The 17,796-nt window shown below is 33.4% G+C and overlaps 1 protein-coding gene across 9 annotated transcripts in view; it reads left to right on the top strand.

Moving 5' to 3' along the window:
- The window catches only part of RBM33 (RNA binding motif protein 33), a 170,416-nt gene that overhangs the window by 37,598 nt on the left and 115,022 nt on the right, over positions 1 to 17,796 (top strand). For 7 of the 9 annotated variants that reach the window (XM_051961072.1, XM_051961069.1, XM_051961074.1 and 4 more), the window contains exons 5-8: positions 222 to 534; positions 4,088 to 4,204; positions 13,465 to 13,636; positions 16,301 to 16,509. In XM_051961072.1, the coding sequence (XP_051817032.1) occupies positions 222 to 534; positions 4,088 to 4,204; positions 13,465 to 13,636; positions 16,301 to 16,509 (811 nt within the window). The remainder of the gene's footprint in view (positions 1 to 221; positions 535 to 4,087; positions 4,205 to 13,464; positions 13,637 to 16,300; positions 16,510 to 17,796) is intronic. The other 2 variants (XM_051961075.1, XM_051961073.1) reach the window with 1 other exon arrangement.

Below are 17,796 nucleotides of genomic sequence, written 5' to 3'. Positions count from 1 at the left end.
CAGCTGATGAGAGGAGAGCGGGGAGAGAGGGATGAGTTTATGGAAATGAATCATACACTATGTGAAATTTCATTTTAGGTCATTGCTTAAGAAAATATTAATCATTTGCCTATTGTATTAAAGTCTTACTAGATACGGTTTAAGTCTTTGTAGCAAATAATTGATAAATTTCTTGTGTTAAAGTCTAATTGTATGGTTCATTTTGTGTTTGTCCACTCTAGTTCTCAGGGTGTCACAATTAGTCTTAATACTACATCTGGCATGGTTACATCATTTGAACTCTCCGACAATGCTAATGATCAGTCTGTAGAACATGAATCGGAATATGAACAAGGAGAGGATGAAATGATTTATCACAAATCCGATGGATCTGAGTTGTACCCACAAGACTATACTGAAGAAGAACAGTATGAAGGCCATGATGCTGAGTTGACAGAAGACCAAATAGAATATGTGGAAGAACAAGGGGAGGAAGAAATTGACAATGATGAAGTGCTAGACATTGAAATCAATGAACCTCTAGATGAATTTCCAGTGAGTCTTTTTCTTTTGTACCTCCAAAGATAACATTTCTTTCCTTGCATAGGTTTTTAGACTGATTTGAAATCTATTTACTTCCCTTGGGAGAGAGGGAAATTAGACCTATTATCACTGTCTGCCAGTTTCTTTATCTAGGCTATGACAAAGTTTGTGTTGACAGCTTGTTTGGCGGTAGGTAATGCTTCTTTGTCATACTGGAAAGCTGCTGAGACTCATGACCTTGAGGATTGTGTCCATAAGGAAGAAAACAGCTTTGTGTGGTAGAGATACACTGCCAATTGTTAAAAGTACTTAATGCAGAAGCTTTTATCCCGGCTTTAGACAAGATCTGATAAAGTCCTTCCAAGGTGAAAAGATTATTGACCTGCTAAAGACATCTTTAAGGTGCTAATATTCCAAAGTGATTGATGTCCTGCTCATTCATCTTTTTGTAGCTGAGAACTGTCTAAAACAGAATAAAGAGATTGGAGGTTAGTTTAGAAAATGTCCCACACATAATTTGCTATCTCTCATCAAGGTGGCAGAGATTGTGTTGATTTTAATTTTGGAAAAAGAAATACTTGTGGTTTTTCTTGTTAACATCAATAAAGTTGTTATTTTCACATGTTTTGAGGTTACATAGAAATGTCTAAATAATATATGAAGTTTAACATCAAAAACAGGGATCATATTAGTAATAAAATTTTACTTCTTTCAAGTACTGCAACAGTGGTCATTTAGTCCATTCCTCTGTCTTCAGATAGTATTGAAGTGGAATTGTTTAGGTGTAACTTGAGTTTTAAAAGAAGTTATGGTTATTTTGTCAGATAAAGATGACATAGCCTATATATTTTAAATAATTGTGTTTAATATTTGACTCCTAATGTGAACATCTGCATATATTAAGGTCTCTCTGTCTTTAAACAGGGTTGTTTTAATGATGAAACTCCAAAATTTTAGCTAGGTGTGCATTGAGGAAGGGAAGAAAATTGTGTGAATGGGAAAAGATGATGAAACAGTAGTGGTGGGGATATTGAAATTGGTTGGTTCAGGGAATGATTAAGAGCTTGTGAATGAATGAGGGATGATGGGCAGATGGAGAGGAAATATATTGCTGTTTGGGGGCGAGAGGGATGATGGGTCTGTAGTAGCATTTTCTGGGCATTTGGAGCTCTTTTTGGTTTTGTGGTAATTGGTTCTCTTCTTGGCCCTCCAATCCTTGCTTCAAAACTCATTCTGACTGGTCACTTTTCCATATGATTTATTCGTCTTCCCTCATTGGTTATCTAGTTCCTGCTGTTATCAAGACATCTTTTCCCTTCCCCGAGTATCTGAAGGAAGCTAGCCTTGAATTTTTTCCTGATCCTATAATCATATCTCCTGGATTGAAGTTTAGAAACTCTGGTAGGAGTGTACAAAGTGAAAGTATGTCCTTTTTAATTGTTTTCTTAAAGGCGAGAGGGAAGAGGGAAGAGATCTATGATTTTAACTCTTGAGATCTTTTAAATGTGCTAAATTATTTTGATTTAGAGACTGTTTGACTCAGTTTCTTTGTAAAATGAGGGAGTTATATTAGACCAATGGTTCTTTAACCATAACTTTTTTTTTTTTTTTGGTCTAATTAAGTCTGGTGATCTCTTCTCAGAATATTGTTTGTTGCCTACATTCAAAATTGGAGGGAAAGCTAAATGTCAATTAGTGAAAATAAAAATGCAGTTTTTTCCCTAAACAAATACACTGATTTCCCTTTTTTCCTCAAAAATCTTTCCATATATCCTAGCTTAAGAACCCCTATAGATGATGTTTAAGGTCCATTTTCAAATTCTATAATTCTCTTTAGGAAAAGACAGGATTCTCAAATTGAATTTAACTTTATTGACTTTTGGTCTAACATTTGTAGTCTTGGCAATAAAATTGTCATAAATTCCTATGTAAAATAAGCTTTAAACAGTTTAGCCGATTCTTTCACCAGCCTCAGAGCACCCTTAACATTTTAATTTTAATTTTATGGATGATGTAATTAAAAAAAAAAAAAACGGATTTTCTGATATTTGCTAGTCCCTTGCTAGTCCCTGTTTTTTTTTAAACATAGGAATTTAAGGCAGTACACAAAACTTAGGAGTGAAATATGTTCAGTGTTTGCTTAACAGTGAAAATATCTTGGTTGGGTAAGGGTATATATAAAATGCTGTCTAGTAATAGTGAAGAAAATTAATAATAGATTTTTAAAAATTAAATGATCAAGGGTCTGCATGGCAAAAGCAGCATCAGTTCTGCTACTGAATTATTATTCATTTTACATACTTGCCTATTTACCAAGTGCTGGTATTTGCATAAAATCAGGAGGAATTGCTTGGCACTAAATATTTAGGACAAGATGGAGGTACAAGACCATCAAAATTTGCAAAAGTTTGGATATCAGCCTGAATTTGTGAATTTATTATTCAGTGAAATTGTGACTATAATTTAGGTTTCTAGGTTGGGGTAACTGTATAATTACATTTATTATTAACTGGGCATGATCATTAGGTTTTCTGATCTTTTGCATGTAAAATTTTATTTAGGACCTCTATTGATATTAGCGTGACATTTCAGAAAAAGTGAATTTTGTATGAAATTTTAGATGTAGAGAGTATTAGATTTTTATTGTATTTATGGAGTACCAAGATAATTGAACTATATTCCTTTATATCTTGGCTAAAAATATAATTTTACATTGTTCAGAGGTCCTGAAATAGTACTTATTATGAATAATATCTAATGGTATGGAGTGTGATTAATTGGATCAGTTTTAGTATTTTCTAGAAAGGGAAAAACTGTGAAGCAGTCTTGGGATATACAAGGAGGAATTTTGGTATATAAGTCACATTTATTTTTGATGTTGAAGAACTAGATTATGACTGACAGGTAGAAGATACAACTAATTCTCAGTTATTCAAGAACTGATTGTCTAGGTAATATATTGTTTAGCTTGTTTACTTTTCCTCTCATGTTATCTATCTTTATGTCATTTTACTCTTCGCTGAAGAGTGGCTAGGGACACCAAAAAGATTTGCCGCCGCAGAACATGAATTGAAACTAATGACTAAAATAGTAATAAAGCCTTGCACCACATAGTAGGCTTTTAATGAATGCTTGTTGAACAGAATTGAATTTGTAGACTGAACAGAAATGAATTTGTAGACTTGGATTATATTTATACAGGCAATTGAAAGTTGACTTTTAGTTGACTTAATGTTTTATTCATTTCTGTCTGACAGTACTCACATAGTTTCCATTTGAACATAAAGAACTGACTCTTTCCCTTAGCTTTGGACATGGTTAAATATGTGTTGTTAAATAGGGTACTCTATATCATTATTTCAAAACTCAGTATTTAGGCAGCATGGCATGATATAATTCTCATTTACTACCTATTTGACGTCGCCTTTATATTGTTTGAACCTGGCTTTAGGTACATTATTCCCAGAAAAGTTTACTGGAATGACAGCATGATTCATGATGATAACATGTTTTTAAAAAACCAAAAAGATGCGTGAGAAAAACTTTTCTCTTTAATGGCTATTAGGATGAAGAATACATGCAGTCTTATGGTGGGCCGCAAGGAATGCAAGAGCAAGACTATGTGGCTGAAGATGAATTAGAGGAGATGGCTGATTCCCAAGCCGCTCCTGAATCTGAAGAGGTATTTTATTCATCTTTTAAGAAGGTCAGAGAGTTGCTCATTGTTCAGATTTTGAGTAAAATCCTCTATTTAGGATTAGTTGGAAGAAAAAATAACAACATAGCAATTTAAAAAAAAAAGTCTTATTTGCCTTTGGAGCCTTCCAGAAATAAGTTCTGATGGCTGACCTTTTGAAAATTGAGTTAACTTTTAGTGCCCAAGTATTTTATTCAACTTTTAAAACTTGCCAGATAAGTTCACTGCCTTCTTAAACTATACTAAGCATCATTTAATCTTTTATTGATTACTCAGGGTCATCATTATGTTAATAGTGATCCTGTAGAAGTAGGTAATGTGAAATGTTGGCTAAATGGCTACCAACCTCTTCAGTATCCCTGGAATTTTTTATTTATAGAGGAGAAAAGCCACAACATTATTTAGTAGCCTCATATGATCATAGGATCATAGATAACTTACTTGTTATATTTAGCTTACTAAGGCCAAAAATCTTTTTTGACCAAAGCCAAGCAAAAATGTCCGTTGATTGCATATTCAGCATATTCATTTGTCACCATGCTCTTTCTTTATTTTTAGATAGATACTAGTGGTTTAATTCAGGCAGGTGCATTAAATGTTCTACATTTCTACATCTTAGGTGATTTATTCTGCAAAGACTTTGGACTACCCCCCTTTAAGTTCAGGTATCATACATACAAAGTAGGGCCTGAATGTGTGTCTTTCTTTTTTCTTTCTCTCCTGTAGTTTTAGAGAATCATTTGAAAATACTGAAGGAATTAAGTTACTCAGCGTGATCATATAGCTTCTGTGTTAGAGTGAGCACTTGAATCCATGTCTTTGTGACTATAGGGTTAGCCCTGTCTATTATGCTGTGGTACTTCTAGTGTACAATTTGCTTTTATTTAAGATGGATGCCTTTTGTTTTTCATACTGCATTTTATTTATCCATATTAACCCTACCTGATTAACCTAGTCCCCAAAATTGAACCTTTTCTTATAACAAGGAAATACAGTTGAGCAAAACTAGCCAAGACAAGGAAGTATAAAAGCATGTGCAGTATACCTTATACATAATTCCCCATCTTTGGACTGAAAGAATGGAAATATGTTTCATCACCTGGAGACGATGAACTACCAACAAAAATTGAGGCTTTACTTTCTAGAGCTAAGTAGCCACCATCAGTGCCCTTGAAAGCATGGTGTTTTTATTTTCTATTTATGCTGAAATAAGATGGGAATGAAATGTTGGCATTATGGTAATTATTGGTGTCAACAGTTTGAGTGGTATTGCATTACAATATATAATATAGTGGAAAAGTTGTGTTATAATACAGCAGGATGTCATAGCTTTTATGGCATTGTATTCACAAACCCACGCCGGAGCTAGATGCTTTCTTATGAAGCTCTGTGGTTTTGATAAACCTTTCAGTGAGAAGGTGTAAAGAATAGAATTATAAAAAGATTATGATCAACTTAAGAGAAAGATAATATTTGTATTTGTCTTATGATTGGAAAAGGACAAATACAGAAAAATGTTGATGGTTTACTGTGTAATTTATTTTCATCCTTTTATTTTGAGCAGCAGATAATGAACATTGAGTAGAGAGGTGGGAGACTACCTACAAGTAAAGTTCCATATATACTTTTTAATAAACTGAGCTCAACTGGTTCCCCTTTCTGGAAGCCTTCCCTTACTCCTTGAGAGCTTCCCAGCTCTACCATTTTCTTAATTGTCTTTCTCTTTTTTGAGAGCAGTCCCTAGCAGTGCTTTCTGTCCTTCATTTTCTATCTCAAGTACTTTTCATCCAATATAGTTATGATTACAATTGTGGATCATCCAACTACATTGCCAATTCCATTACAGTTTAGCAACCATTAAATGCCTATAGTGTGCAAGGCTGTTTGCTAGATGAGAATTCAGTGAAGCTCATTCTACTTTTCCATATCTATCATTGATTCATAGTACTTTAATGTTTAGAACAGTGCTTTTGCATGTAATAGATAACTTTATCCATTTAAAGTGAATTAGTGAATTTGCAATTATTCTAGGTACTTTGGGAAACAGAATAGAAACATAAAGTGCTTTTTATAGTTTTTTTTTTTTGTGTATTTGGTTGTAGTTTAGGGTGGTGGTTTACTTTGGACTTTGTAAAGCGTTGACTCATCTTTTAAGGAACCTTTGTATATGTAACTGTGTAGTCTTAATGCTCTGTCTTTCACTTGTATTCACTTGTCTACAGTTCTTTTGTTTATGTACCCAAATGTCTGTCATGTAGCACTGATAATTCATCTTTCATGTTCTATCTAAACTAGTGACCGTGGTTTCTTTAAATAGTTTTTACCAGTTATTGATACTCTTCTTAATATTTTTCTGAAGTGTAGAAGATAACTTACATAATTTGTTTACTTTAGTATTGCAGATTGCATAAACTTGAAAAATAGAATGGTTTGTCAGATTTAGGTGAGTTCTCTTTCCTTTCAGACTTAGCTTCCATGGTTAAAGCAGCATTTCTTAACCTTGTTAGGGTCATCATCTAAACAATTTCAAATATCATATTTAGAACTTACAGTTAAAATATTTTTAAGATACCTTGGTTGTTTAACATCTTTTTCAATGAATTTTCTAATAAATCAAACTAGTAAACATTTATTAATAAGTTCCTACTATGTGCTATATATACTGTGCTGGGTTCTGGGGATACAGCTGCCAAAATGAAAAAGTTCCCATACTCCAAGGAATTTATATTATTAGAAATGAGATTTAAAAACTATATTCTCTTCATAAAGCTTATTTTCCTTTTTCAAAATATAATTCTAGTTCACCATCTCTTAACTTTCCCAAGATATTTCCCTACTTAGTTGAAACCAAATTCTTCTTTGTCTTAGTGAGGACTTTTAACAAATTTTTATATAGTCTTGTCTAAAGAGCAGTTAATGTCTAAATGCTTTTTTGCTACAGCAAAGTTTGGCTGTTTTAAATCTAGGCATTCACATTTACTCTGGTACTTTATTTCTTTTAGTGTTCATGTGACTAAGGTTTAAAGAAGCGTGATTCTTAAAAAAATAGTTGGCAGCTTTTGACTCAGGAGTCAGTGGATCCCTGGGTTCTAGTTCAGAATCTGTGACCAACTACCATGGGAACATGTGTAAATGGATGGCACACGTATGGAACATGACACCCATGTAAGGCTTCTGACACTGTAGCCATCTCATATCTGTCTACTGAGATTGTGACATTATGCTCCCTGGGCATGGAGGAGAATCTTGCCAGATATTGCTTCACAATGATTTTAAGTGCCCACCGATAGGTAATACTGAATACAAAGAATGGATAATTAGCCATTGACAGTATTGCATATTGACTTTATGGTTTTCATGGTGAATAGGAAGTAGCCTGAAGACATGGCAGCATCAAAGACAGGTTTATTAGTTTAGGTTCGAACTGTTTGTGTGCATAGACCGAGGGGAAGATTGAAGAGGGAAAGGTTATAACAATAAGAACAATAATAATAGCTAAGATATATAGTACTTTAAGGTTTGCAGAGCCCTTTACAAGCAATACTAAATTTCATATTCATAGTAACATTGGGTGATAGATGCTGTTATTACTTCTGTTGTATAAATGAGGCAGATAGATGAAGACAATGTTCAAGGTCACATAATCAATGAGTTATTTGAAGCCATATTTGAATTCTGGTTTCCTTGACTCCAGACCTAGAACTCTTATTTCCTGCCACCTTGTTACCCCTAAATAAAATTTCTATAGCACTTTAAAGTTTGAAATGTGCTTTACAATTTTATTTTATCTTCAAAGTAACTCTGAGAGTAGTGACTATTATTATTGATACAGCAGAGGTTACGACGTGACTAGCATTGCTTGTGTCTGAGGCAAAACTTGAAGGTGGGTATTCTAGATCCAGCACTTTATTTACTATCTTGTGAGTAGTTCTTTTAGCAGAAAGGAAGACTACCTTTTCCATATAGGACTATAGGGAAGGAAGAAAAGAAAGAATTACTTTGTGTTGGTCAGAGTCTTGTTGAAGTTAATAAAAATTTGTAGTTGAGAATCAAAGCTTTTCTGACTTCACATTCAGTATTCTTTTCACAGCTACCTTTCCTGCCTGCTCTTATTTAGCAGTTTGACCAATAAGGAGTTGAACTTTTCAAAAGTTTTAATCTTAAAATTAATTTCTTTGGATTGTGTACAGGGATTTTTTTGTTTTGTTTGGTGGGGAATGAATTTCATAATTTCAGGGTAAGAGGAAAACCGATTCTTTGAGATGAACAGTATATTTTTTTCTAAATGCATTAATATTTGAGGTTAATGTGACTAAATTTCCATTTAATATAGAATATATATTTGCCTATCTTTTCTTTAGCTACAATAGTGTTTGTAGCTGCTTTTGGTTATGTTTGGAAAATTGACCTTTTCATACAGGAAAAAGCATAAGATAGGGGAAAAAAGTTTAAAAAGAATTGATTTCTATTAATGGTATGTCTGAACTATCCCTTTTATGCCTGCATTTTATGAAAAATGAATTTTTTCTAAGAGGAAGAATTTCAAATTGGCTATAGAATCAATTGCAGTCTTTATTAAAAAGCTTATAGAGAAAATAGTTTGATTAGTTTCTAGATGTTTTATTAAAATGAATATATACATAATATTTGTGCTTTAGTAACTAATGGAACAAAATTATAGGAGTACTATTCTTGTGAATATTTTAGCCAGTAGTGATAATTCCTTAGATGCATTGTGTGGTATTGATGCAGCAAAATTTATTGTGAAGCAGAAGGCAGTTTTAGATGTGTATTTGTTATACATGGTAATGTAATTGAATGAAATATGTGAAGAGTTTAAATTAAATGAATAAAATTGGGATTCATTTAAGAAATATTTTTGAGAAATTGTTGGTAGAAGGAAATATGATTTCAGTCTAAGCTCAAACAATAAATTGATTGTACTTTAAAATCGCTTATAATTTAGTAATTAATTGAATCTACATAATCAGAACTCTGAAACTCAATTAAAGTCAGTTTTTGAGATTGGACTTTGGAGAAAATCTTTATGAAATCAGTGATTCAAGAAATGGTTGTTTTTATTGTCTTAAATTTTTTCCAATCAGCAAAAATCTTCCTTCTTGTTTCTTCTTTTTCCTCCCCTCTCCCCATATACTCTCATTGTGAAAGGAAAAAAAAGTCCATGTTGTACATATAAGGGTGTGTGTGTGTGTGTGTGTGTGTGTGTAGGTATGTATGTATAGTCAAGCAACAGAAATTCTCATTTTGGTCATATCCATTAAAAAAAAACCCTCAATTTGCAGTCTTGAGTCCTTCATTTCTATTAGAAGGTAGGTTAAGATATTCTATCAAAAGTTGTCTGGAATTGTGATTAGTCATTATAGTGATTAAGATTTTTAAGTCTTTTAAAGTTTGTCTTAATAATAAATTGTATAAATTGTTCTTTTGGTTCTGCTTACTTCAGTCTGTATCAGTTCAAATCTTTTTATGTTTCTCTAAAACTATCCCCTCCATAATTCCTTACCCCCACAATAGTATTACATCACATTTAATCCTATAATCCATTCAGCCAATCTTCACTTTCTATGTAGCCCTCCCACTTTCCAGGGATTGCCATCACAAAAAGAGCTGCTAATTTTATTATAATTTTTTTGCACATCCTTAGAGATTACTTTGCTTGGGACTAATCTTTACTTTAATCTATCCTTGTTATTTACCCCCCTTCCTCTTCTCTCCTTTTCTTCTTTTTTCCCCTGTTGTCCTTCTTAATGACATATATTTCTGTACCTAGGGGTATATGTGTGTGTGTGTGTGTGTGTGTGTGTGTCTGTGTGTTTGTGTGTGGGTGTTTCCTTCCTTCCTTTGGTCATTTCATATGAGAGAAAGGTTCAAATGTCAACTATTACTCCTTCCCACCCTTCCACCCAGTTTATTGTAAACTTCTGCTTGCCTATCTCAGTTATGAAATAATTGTCTCTATCCTTTTTTCCCCCTACCCCTACAGGTCTGTTTCTCTTCTCTGTTTAAAGTCATCAAAGCAAAAGAAGTACTCCTAGGTCCTCTCTAGTTAGACTCCTTTTATGACTCTGGAGACTGCTCATCACCCTTGAACCCATAGGTATATGGATCCCCTCCTAAGTTTGCCCTGCATCTTTGTCCCAGATCTGGTCACAAATTTTGTACTAAAAGTAATAATCTTCATGAGTTCTTGTACCTGGAAAAATATGATTTTCTAGGGACTTGGTGTTTTTTAGTGAACTTTCCTGAATTTTTCTAGGCTGGCCTTTTTATTATAAAATACAATGTAAAGTACATTATTAAATAGTTGGTTTAAGAGTATTTTGAATTGGAAGCAGTAATCATTAAGAGACAGCATGCATCCATCAAAATTATTCATTTTATAAGTCTTTATTAAGCACCTATTATGTTTTAGGCAGTAGGGATAGAAAAATAAAAACAGAAGCCTCCTGAGAATTTCTAGCCAACAGGTTGGAGACTTCAGATAATAAATTTAGTAATCATCTAATTTAGTTCCTTTTTACTGAAGTGCTGAAAAGTTAAGTGACTTGTCCATAGTCATACCAATTTGTAGTAAAGCAAAGCAAGGTCCTCTTGAGTCCAAATCCAGTGAGCTCTTCCCATTATACCTAAAGATATGCGTATAATTAGTAGATTTGGAACTGAATGGGTGAATGGGCTCAGGTAGTGGTAATTAACAAATTATTTTCTGGTAGATTATCCTGATCGCTCCTCAACCATGTCCTGTTTCTTCTTTTTATCAGTGATTTACTATTTTCATCTTTGAAACATCTTTCCATTTACATGGTTGATACAACAGACTCCTATCAGCTGCGTTATTGCAGTGGCCTTCTCATTGTTTTCTCTGCTTCAGGTCCCTCCCTATTCTAGTCTGTTCTCTAAATTAACCACACATTGCCAAAATGTGTTCCTCCCTTGCTTGATAAAATGAAGTGGCTCCCTGTCCCTAAACTGCCATTTTTTTGGGGGGGGGGGCTTTCACAATCTTCCTACTTTTTCAGCCTTATTCTATTTCATGGACTTCATGACCTACTCAGATTGGCTTCTTATATTCCTTTGTATATTGCATTGCTATCTCCAAGCCTTTGCACTTTGTCTGGGCCTAATTCCTATAATGTTCTCCCTTCTCACTGCTGCTTCTCAGACTTCTTTGTTTCCTTTGAGACTTAGCTTAGGCATTGCTTTCTACCAGAGATCTTTCCTTGAGTACCCTGCCCCACAAAATTACCATGTATCTATTTTATATATACACATTAATATATTTATGTGTCTGTGTGTGTACAACAAACACACACTTACACACAACTTACTCTCTTTCCCTGTCCCCACTTTGTAAACTTATACCTAGTACAGTGCCTGGCATATACTAGCTAGCATTAACCTACAGATTACCTCTGTTCAGGTCCTATCAAACTAAGTCTGTCTAACAGTGTGATCCTGGGTAAGTTGCTAAATCTCTCTGACATTCAGTTTTCTCATCAGTAAAATGGGGAAAATAATACTTAGAATTCCTACCTCACATGGTTGTTGGTGAGCTCAAATGAGGTTTTGTTGCTGTTGTTATCCATTCATTTCAGTTGAGTCCTACCCCATTTTTTTTTTTTTTTTTTTTTTTTTTTTTTTTTTTTTTGGCAAAGGTACTGGAGTGGTTTGTCATTTCCTTCTTCAGCTTATTTTACTTATGAGGAAACTGAGACAGACAAGATTAAGTCACTTATCCAGAGTCACTCAATTTGTCAGGGTTTGAGATGGGATTTGAACTCAGTTGTTCTTGATTCTGGCTCTGTTCTCTAGCCATTAAATCACCTAGAGTATATCTTTTGTATTCCAGCCAAGCTTACTCCCAAGGTCTTCTTCCTATAATATTCCATTTCTAGTTTCTGTGCCTTTACATTTTTTATCCCCACCTAGAATCTATTCCTTCCTCACGCCAACCTTTTAGAAGCACAGACATCCTTTAAGATACATCTCGGGGGCAGCTAGGTGGCGCAGTGGATAGAGCACCAGCCCTGAAGTCAGGAGGACCTGAGTTCAAATCTGGTCTCAGACACTGTCTAGCTGTGTGACCCTGGACAAGTCACTTAACCCCAATTGCCTCAGGGGAAAAAAAAAAAAAAGATACATCTCAAAGATTGCCTTCTCCATGAGAACATTGCTGACTTTCTTTCTCTTTACCAGCTGCTAGTTCTTCTCCCCAGTTATTGTTTATTTATTTTGTATATGCTTTTCATATGGTTATGTGTGCATATTGTATCCTGCTGTAGAGGAGTTCTTTGGGAGCCATGACTGTTGCTTTGTGTCCCCAATTTCTAGCACAGTATCTAGCATATGGCAACTATTTAATAAATGCTTCTTGATTGATTACCAACTCCATAAGATCAGGGAACTAGAGCTGGAAGATACCTCAAAAACTTTATGATTCAAATTCCTCATTTTATAGATGAGGAACTTGAGGTTTGGGGAAGTTTAATGTCTTGCCCATGGACACATAGGTAGAAAGCATGCAAAGTGCCATTTGAATTCATATCCATGTTTGAAGCCTTTGTAGCTTGGCAGAACCCCTCCAGTGCTTGAATTTCACAGGCATAGCTTTTGACAACCTTGGTTCAGTTTCATCCTTTACCTTTGTCATTGTTGGGATTTGTGTATGCACATACACACACATGAAATCTTCACTCAGTCAATACAATCTGGTAATTAAGGTAGAGGTAGGGTGGTGACAGAGATCATGGAACTTTAGAGTGAACATTTAACAGGAAAATTATGGGAATGCTTCTAGTCAAGGGAGAGACACAGGTTACCAGCTTGCCATAGTATGTCATTAAAAATAATGTTGAGATTAAATTTTATTCTTTGTGTTTTTTAAAATGGGGTTTAGGACTTCAGTAGGGGTGACATAAGATAATATTAAGACCATATTTTGGATTCTGGTATCTACTTTTCAGAGAACCATGAAACAGTTTTTCAGAAGTATAACCAAGTGTAACCTTTGGTAACCAAAAATTAATGACAGCAAATTATTTGGTGACTCTGTTTCTCTCAAAAAAAAAAAAAAGTTTTAGAAACTGCTTTCCTACACTGAATTCCATGTTTAACTCATGGGGCTAAAAATGGGGTATTTTCTAGCTTGAATCCTTCATAATTTAACATGAACTTTTATTAATGTAAAGTTATATTGTTTTTTTAATGTTCCATTTGTAATATAGGGAGCTATTGAAACTCTGGAACTCCAAAAGGAAATTAAAGAGGAATCTGATGAAGAGGAGGAAGATGATGAAGAATCTGGACGACAGCGTTTCAAAACTGAACGGAAAGAAGGAACAGTTATTAGACTTTCAGATGTACCTAGAGAGAGAAGAAACATTCCAGAAACTTTGGGTAACATTTATTGCCTACTTTCTTTACAAGATAGTTGTGGGGATTAAATAAGTTAACATGTGTCAAGTGCTAGTGCTAGCTTTTGCTAGCTTTCAGAAAACCACCTAGCAATGTTATGCAAAATTTGCAATTTTTTTTCTTTTTCTAAACAGATTTCATATATACATGTTTATATATTTAGTAAACAATTTTCAGTGAAAATTATTTGCATGCAAATATAATTTATATACATTGGAGCATATAAAAAAATGAATAGCACTGTAACCTTGCATATCCCTTTACTTTACAATCTGGACACACAGTTCAGAAAACATTTTAAAGTGAAATTAACATTTCAGTTGAAGTTACAAATGTAATTTCTATCCTGTCACATTTAGGTGACCTTTGTGACAGCTTGTCTCAATTGGAGGAAAGTATTCTTACTTGCTGATTAAAGATGTCATTTGAAACCATTTTATTACTAGGGATAGCAAAATTAATCTTGACACTTAGAGCTACTAGAAAAATAATTGCTGATTCACTGCATAAACTGTGTATATGAACCAATCCTGTAGTTAAGATTTTAATAATAATCTATGTTTTTTTAAAAATAAGTGAAAAATTAAAATTACCTTCTAGATATATTTTCTGCAGTTTGAATAAAGAGGTTCTACCAAAACACTTTTAAAGAATTCTCCCCTCTCCCCCATCTTGACAGTTTACTTTCTTTTAGTTCCATTGTGTTTTGTTTGTATGAAAGTTTAATTTTATGTAATTGAAATTTACAATTGTTTTTCTTCTGTGATCTCCTATATGTGTTGTTCGGTTATGAATTCTCCCTCTAATTTTGGCCCTGAAAGGTACCTTTTTCTATTACCTTAAATTTTTTTAATTTAATAAGCGAACCCTTTAAATTTTGGTTACTTGCTTTTGTTTATTGTAGCATATAGTGTTAGAAGCTTTCTACACCTAAAGTGTTTTGAATAGCAGAAATGGGAAATTGAAATTTTTCCTGCAGAAGTTTGTTGTCTTGGTTTTTTTAATGTGTGTGTTTCTTTCTGGATCTTGATTATGCTGTTTCTTCCCCTGGTCTATTTTTCTGTTTTTTAATCCATTCCAAATAATTTTGATGGTTACTCCTTTATAATATAGTATGAATTCTAAAAATAATCGTTTTCTCCTTTATTTGCATTTTTTTCTTCATAATTTCCCTTGAGATTCTAGGCCTCTTTCTGCCTTATCCAAAAGAATTTTGTTATTTGCCTAATTTTGTCAATCCCATATTCTTTATTTTTTTAAAATGAGAGAGTAATTTATTTATTTTATGACTAGAAAAGATTCCAACAGAGCAAATTGAACCTCACTTCTTTTTTGGACTCTTGAGAAAAGAGATGATTTAACAGTTAAATTTCTTTTAAAAACATAGTAAGATTATCAACTAGAAAACTATTAACCATACTTCCAACATTTCAAAAGGTTAGAGAACCAGAATTGTGTATGAAGTTGTGAATCTCATTATCTTATTTTTTAAAATTCAGATTATACATGGTATTTTTAACAATGCTTTTCCTTTCTGACCTTTTCTGAATTTCATTTTACATTCTTCTTTATAGTTCCAAAATATGTAATTGATGCTTTTTATATTGATATCTTTCACAACAACTTTTTAATCCTCTGCTCTCACTGCCTCTACTTTGTACTTTTTTCTTGGGACCAAAGTGTGATCAGATAAACCTGATTTTTGTTATGGTGATCATATTTGAAAATCTGTATCTTATTCTTTACCTGCAGTCTCACTCCTCCTTTTAAGAGGTGAGAGATATGCTTCATTCTGTAGTCAGTTGGTCATTACATTGCTCAGATTGCTTAAGTATTGAGTTGTTAAGTATTAAGTTGAAATAATTGAATTTCCCATAAGTTGATGATATTGAGGGTAAACTCCCATTTATATCACAGTTTGTCATTTATAAAGCAATTTCTCATAATCTATTATCTTGTTGTAGTGGAAGTTTTATCTTTATTTTACAGAAGATGAAAATGAGATCTATATAATCTGTGGCTTAAACTCAGGACTTTTTGGTTCCTAAATCCAGGACCCTTTTCACAACACCACAAATTCCAAGAGTTATGTTAATTAACATTTTCACCAAATTGCATTGTCATTGAAAAGTCGTTCATTTTTCATTCTTGAAGAGGATCAATGACTTTAGCAGAGTGATAATCTTGACTTGCAAGTAAATTGGATTTAAGTGAGGCACAGCTGTATAGAATTATGAGCTTTACTTTCTCCTTCAGAATCATAAAAGGCCAATGGCAAATTTTAGATCAGGATGCCTGTCACTGGCCCTTAATGCAGTGAGAGGGCGTGGCCTTTTTAAATCTAAGGTCTTTTCCAGTCTCAATTGTCTGAGACAATGCCCCTTTGCTAGTTTAAAGCCAGGTAATAATTGAGGCGAAAGATGGCCTAGTTTGTTTTCACAAGAAAATAAACATGTGGAAGATAACTAAAAAGTAAATAAATTTTATCTTTTTTCCTATGGTAGTTTTCAATGCCAGAAAAATATTTGTTGGGGAGATAGCCAACTTTCATCTTTTGATGATTACTTATCTCATTCCTTTCTCCTCTTCTTAGTTCCAGTTAAATCTTTTAGAACATATCTCACATATATGCATCTTTTAATATAGAACTTTCAGCCGAAGCCAAAGCTGCATTGCTTGAATTTGAAGAAAGGGAACGGCAACATAAACAGGGACGATATGGTTCCAGGCGAGGAGGAAGAAGAGGAGGTTCTTTAATGTGTCGTGGAATGGGAGAGCAGAGAAGAGATAACAGTGAAAGAGGAAGAATAAAAGATCACAGACCTGGTCTTCTACCTACACAGCCTCCTGTAGTGGTAACTTTTGAGGTTCTTTTGTCTTTAATAGAGTGACACCTTGAAGAAAAATATTTAATTTTTGTACATCTGATTTAGTTATCTTTTTATCATTTGTGAGATTCATAAATTCAAGAAGACATTATTTTATTTTATTTTTTTTACTGAGGCAATTGGGGTTCAGTGATTTGCCCAGGATCACAAAGCTAGGAAGTGTTAAGTGTCTGAGGTCAAATTTGAATTCGGGTCCTCCTGATTTCAGGGCTGGTGCTCTATCCACTGCGCCATCTAGCTGCCCCAAGATTAAGTTTTTAATAATGTATTTGTAAATGCCTTTGCAATATTCTTGATTTCTTTATTGTGATAGCCATTTTTTATTATGTAAAATGGTTAATCATCATTGCATATTTTTGTTTTTGAAACACTTTTACCAATAATTCCCAGCAATATGACTTCACAAAATATTGGATTTACTTCAAAATAATCTTATGGTTTTAAAACACTTATATGTAGGAAAATTGGAGGCAATATTTTAATAATTATTTTTAAAGAAAAGTTAGAATTTAAATGAAAAGCAAACTTTTCTGTTAAAAACAACAGATAGCTACATTTGGAGAAAAAGACTTTTATTAAGCCATTGGAATTATTCCTGATGATATTTGGCCTTCTTTATGTCTTTCATAAAAAGTATCATTAAATGAGATTTGTTTTTAATTTTTCAAGAATTATCTATATATTTACATATATTTATGCTAATTATGCCTTAATGTCATCTTGATGGGTTTTCATTTTTTGTTTTGGGGAACAATTTAGGCTCCCTAACTCATCAGTTTGTAAGCCAAGTTTCTATAAATGTATTACCAGGAGACTATATAGAAGTAATTGAGATTAAAAACCATAACATAAATAATGATTTAATTTTAAGTACAATCACTGAAAATATTAAGTATTCACTTTATTGCAAACTACTGTTCTGGGTATTCCAGGAAATTGGAAGTTTAGATAATACAGAGTTAATAAAGGTGTGGGATAATAAGGCCATATGGTATGAGTGAAAAACCAAAGAAAGTTTGGCTTCTAGTTCTGACTCTACTCTTAAGTGACCTCATGATCTAAAGCAAACCTTTATAGTTCTTCAGCTATAAAGTAGGGTTTTGTCTATTGCACGGACAATTGAGACGAATGTGAAGACAGTGTCAGGTATTATATATTTTAAAAGTCTTAGTTCAAATTTTCAACAATAATTCTCTAGCCTGTTAATGTCTCTCTCATACACACATACACATGTACACTTGTACACACGTACAC

This window comes from Antechinus flavipes, chromosome 5, assembly GCF_016432865.1.
Source record: "Antechinus flavipes isolate AdamAnt ecotype Samford, QLD, Australia chromosome 5, AdamAnt_v2, whole genome shotgun sequence".
Lineage (NCBI taxonomy): Eukaryota > Metazoa > Chordata > Mammalia > Dasyuromorphia > Dasyuridae > Antechinus > Antechinus flavipes.
The sequence above is the reverse complement of the archived record's forward strand: the minus strand, read 5'-3'. Positions and strand labels throughout refer to the sequence as shown.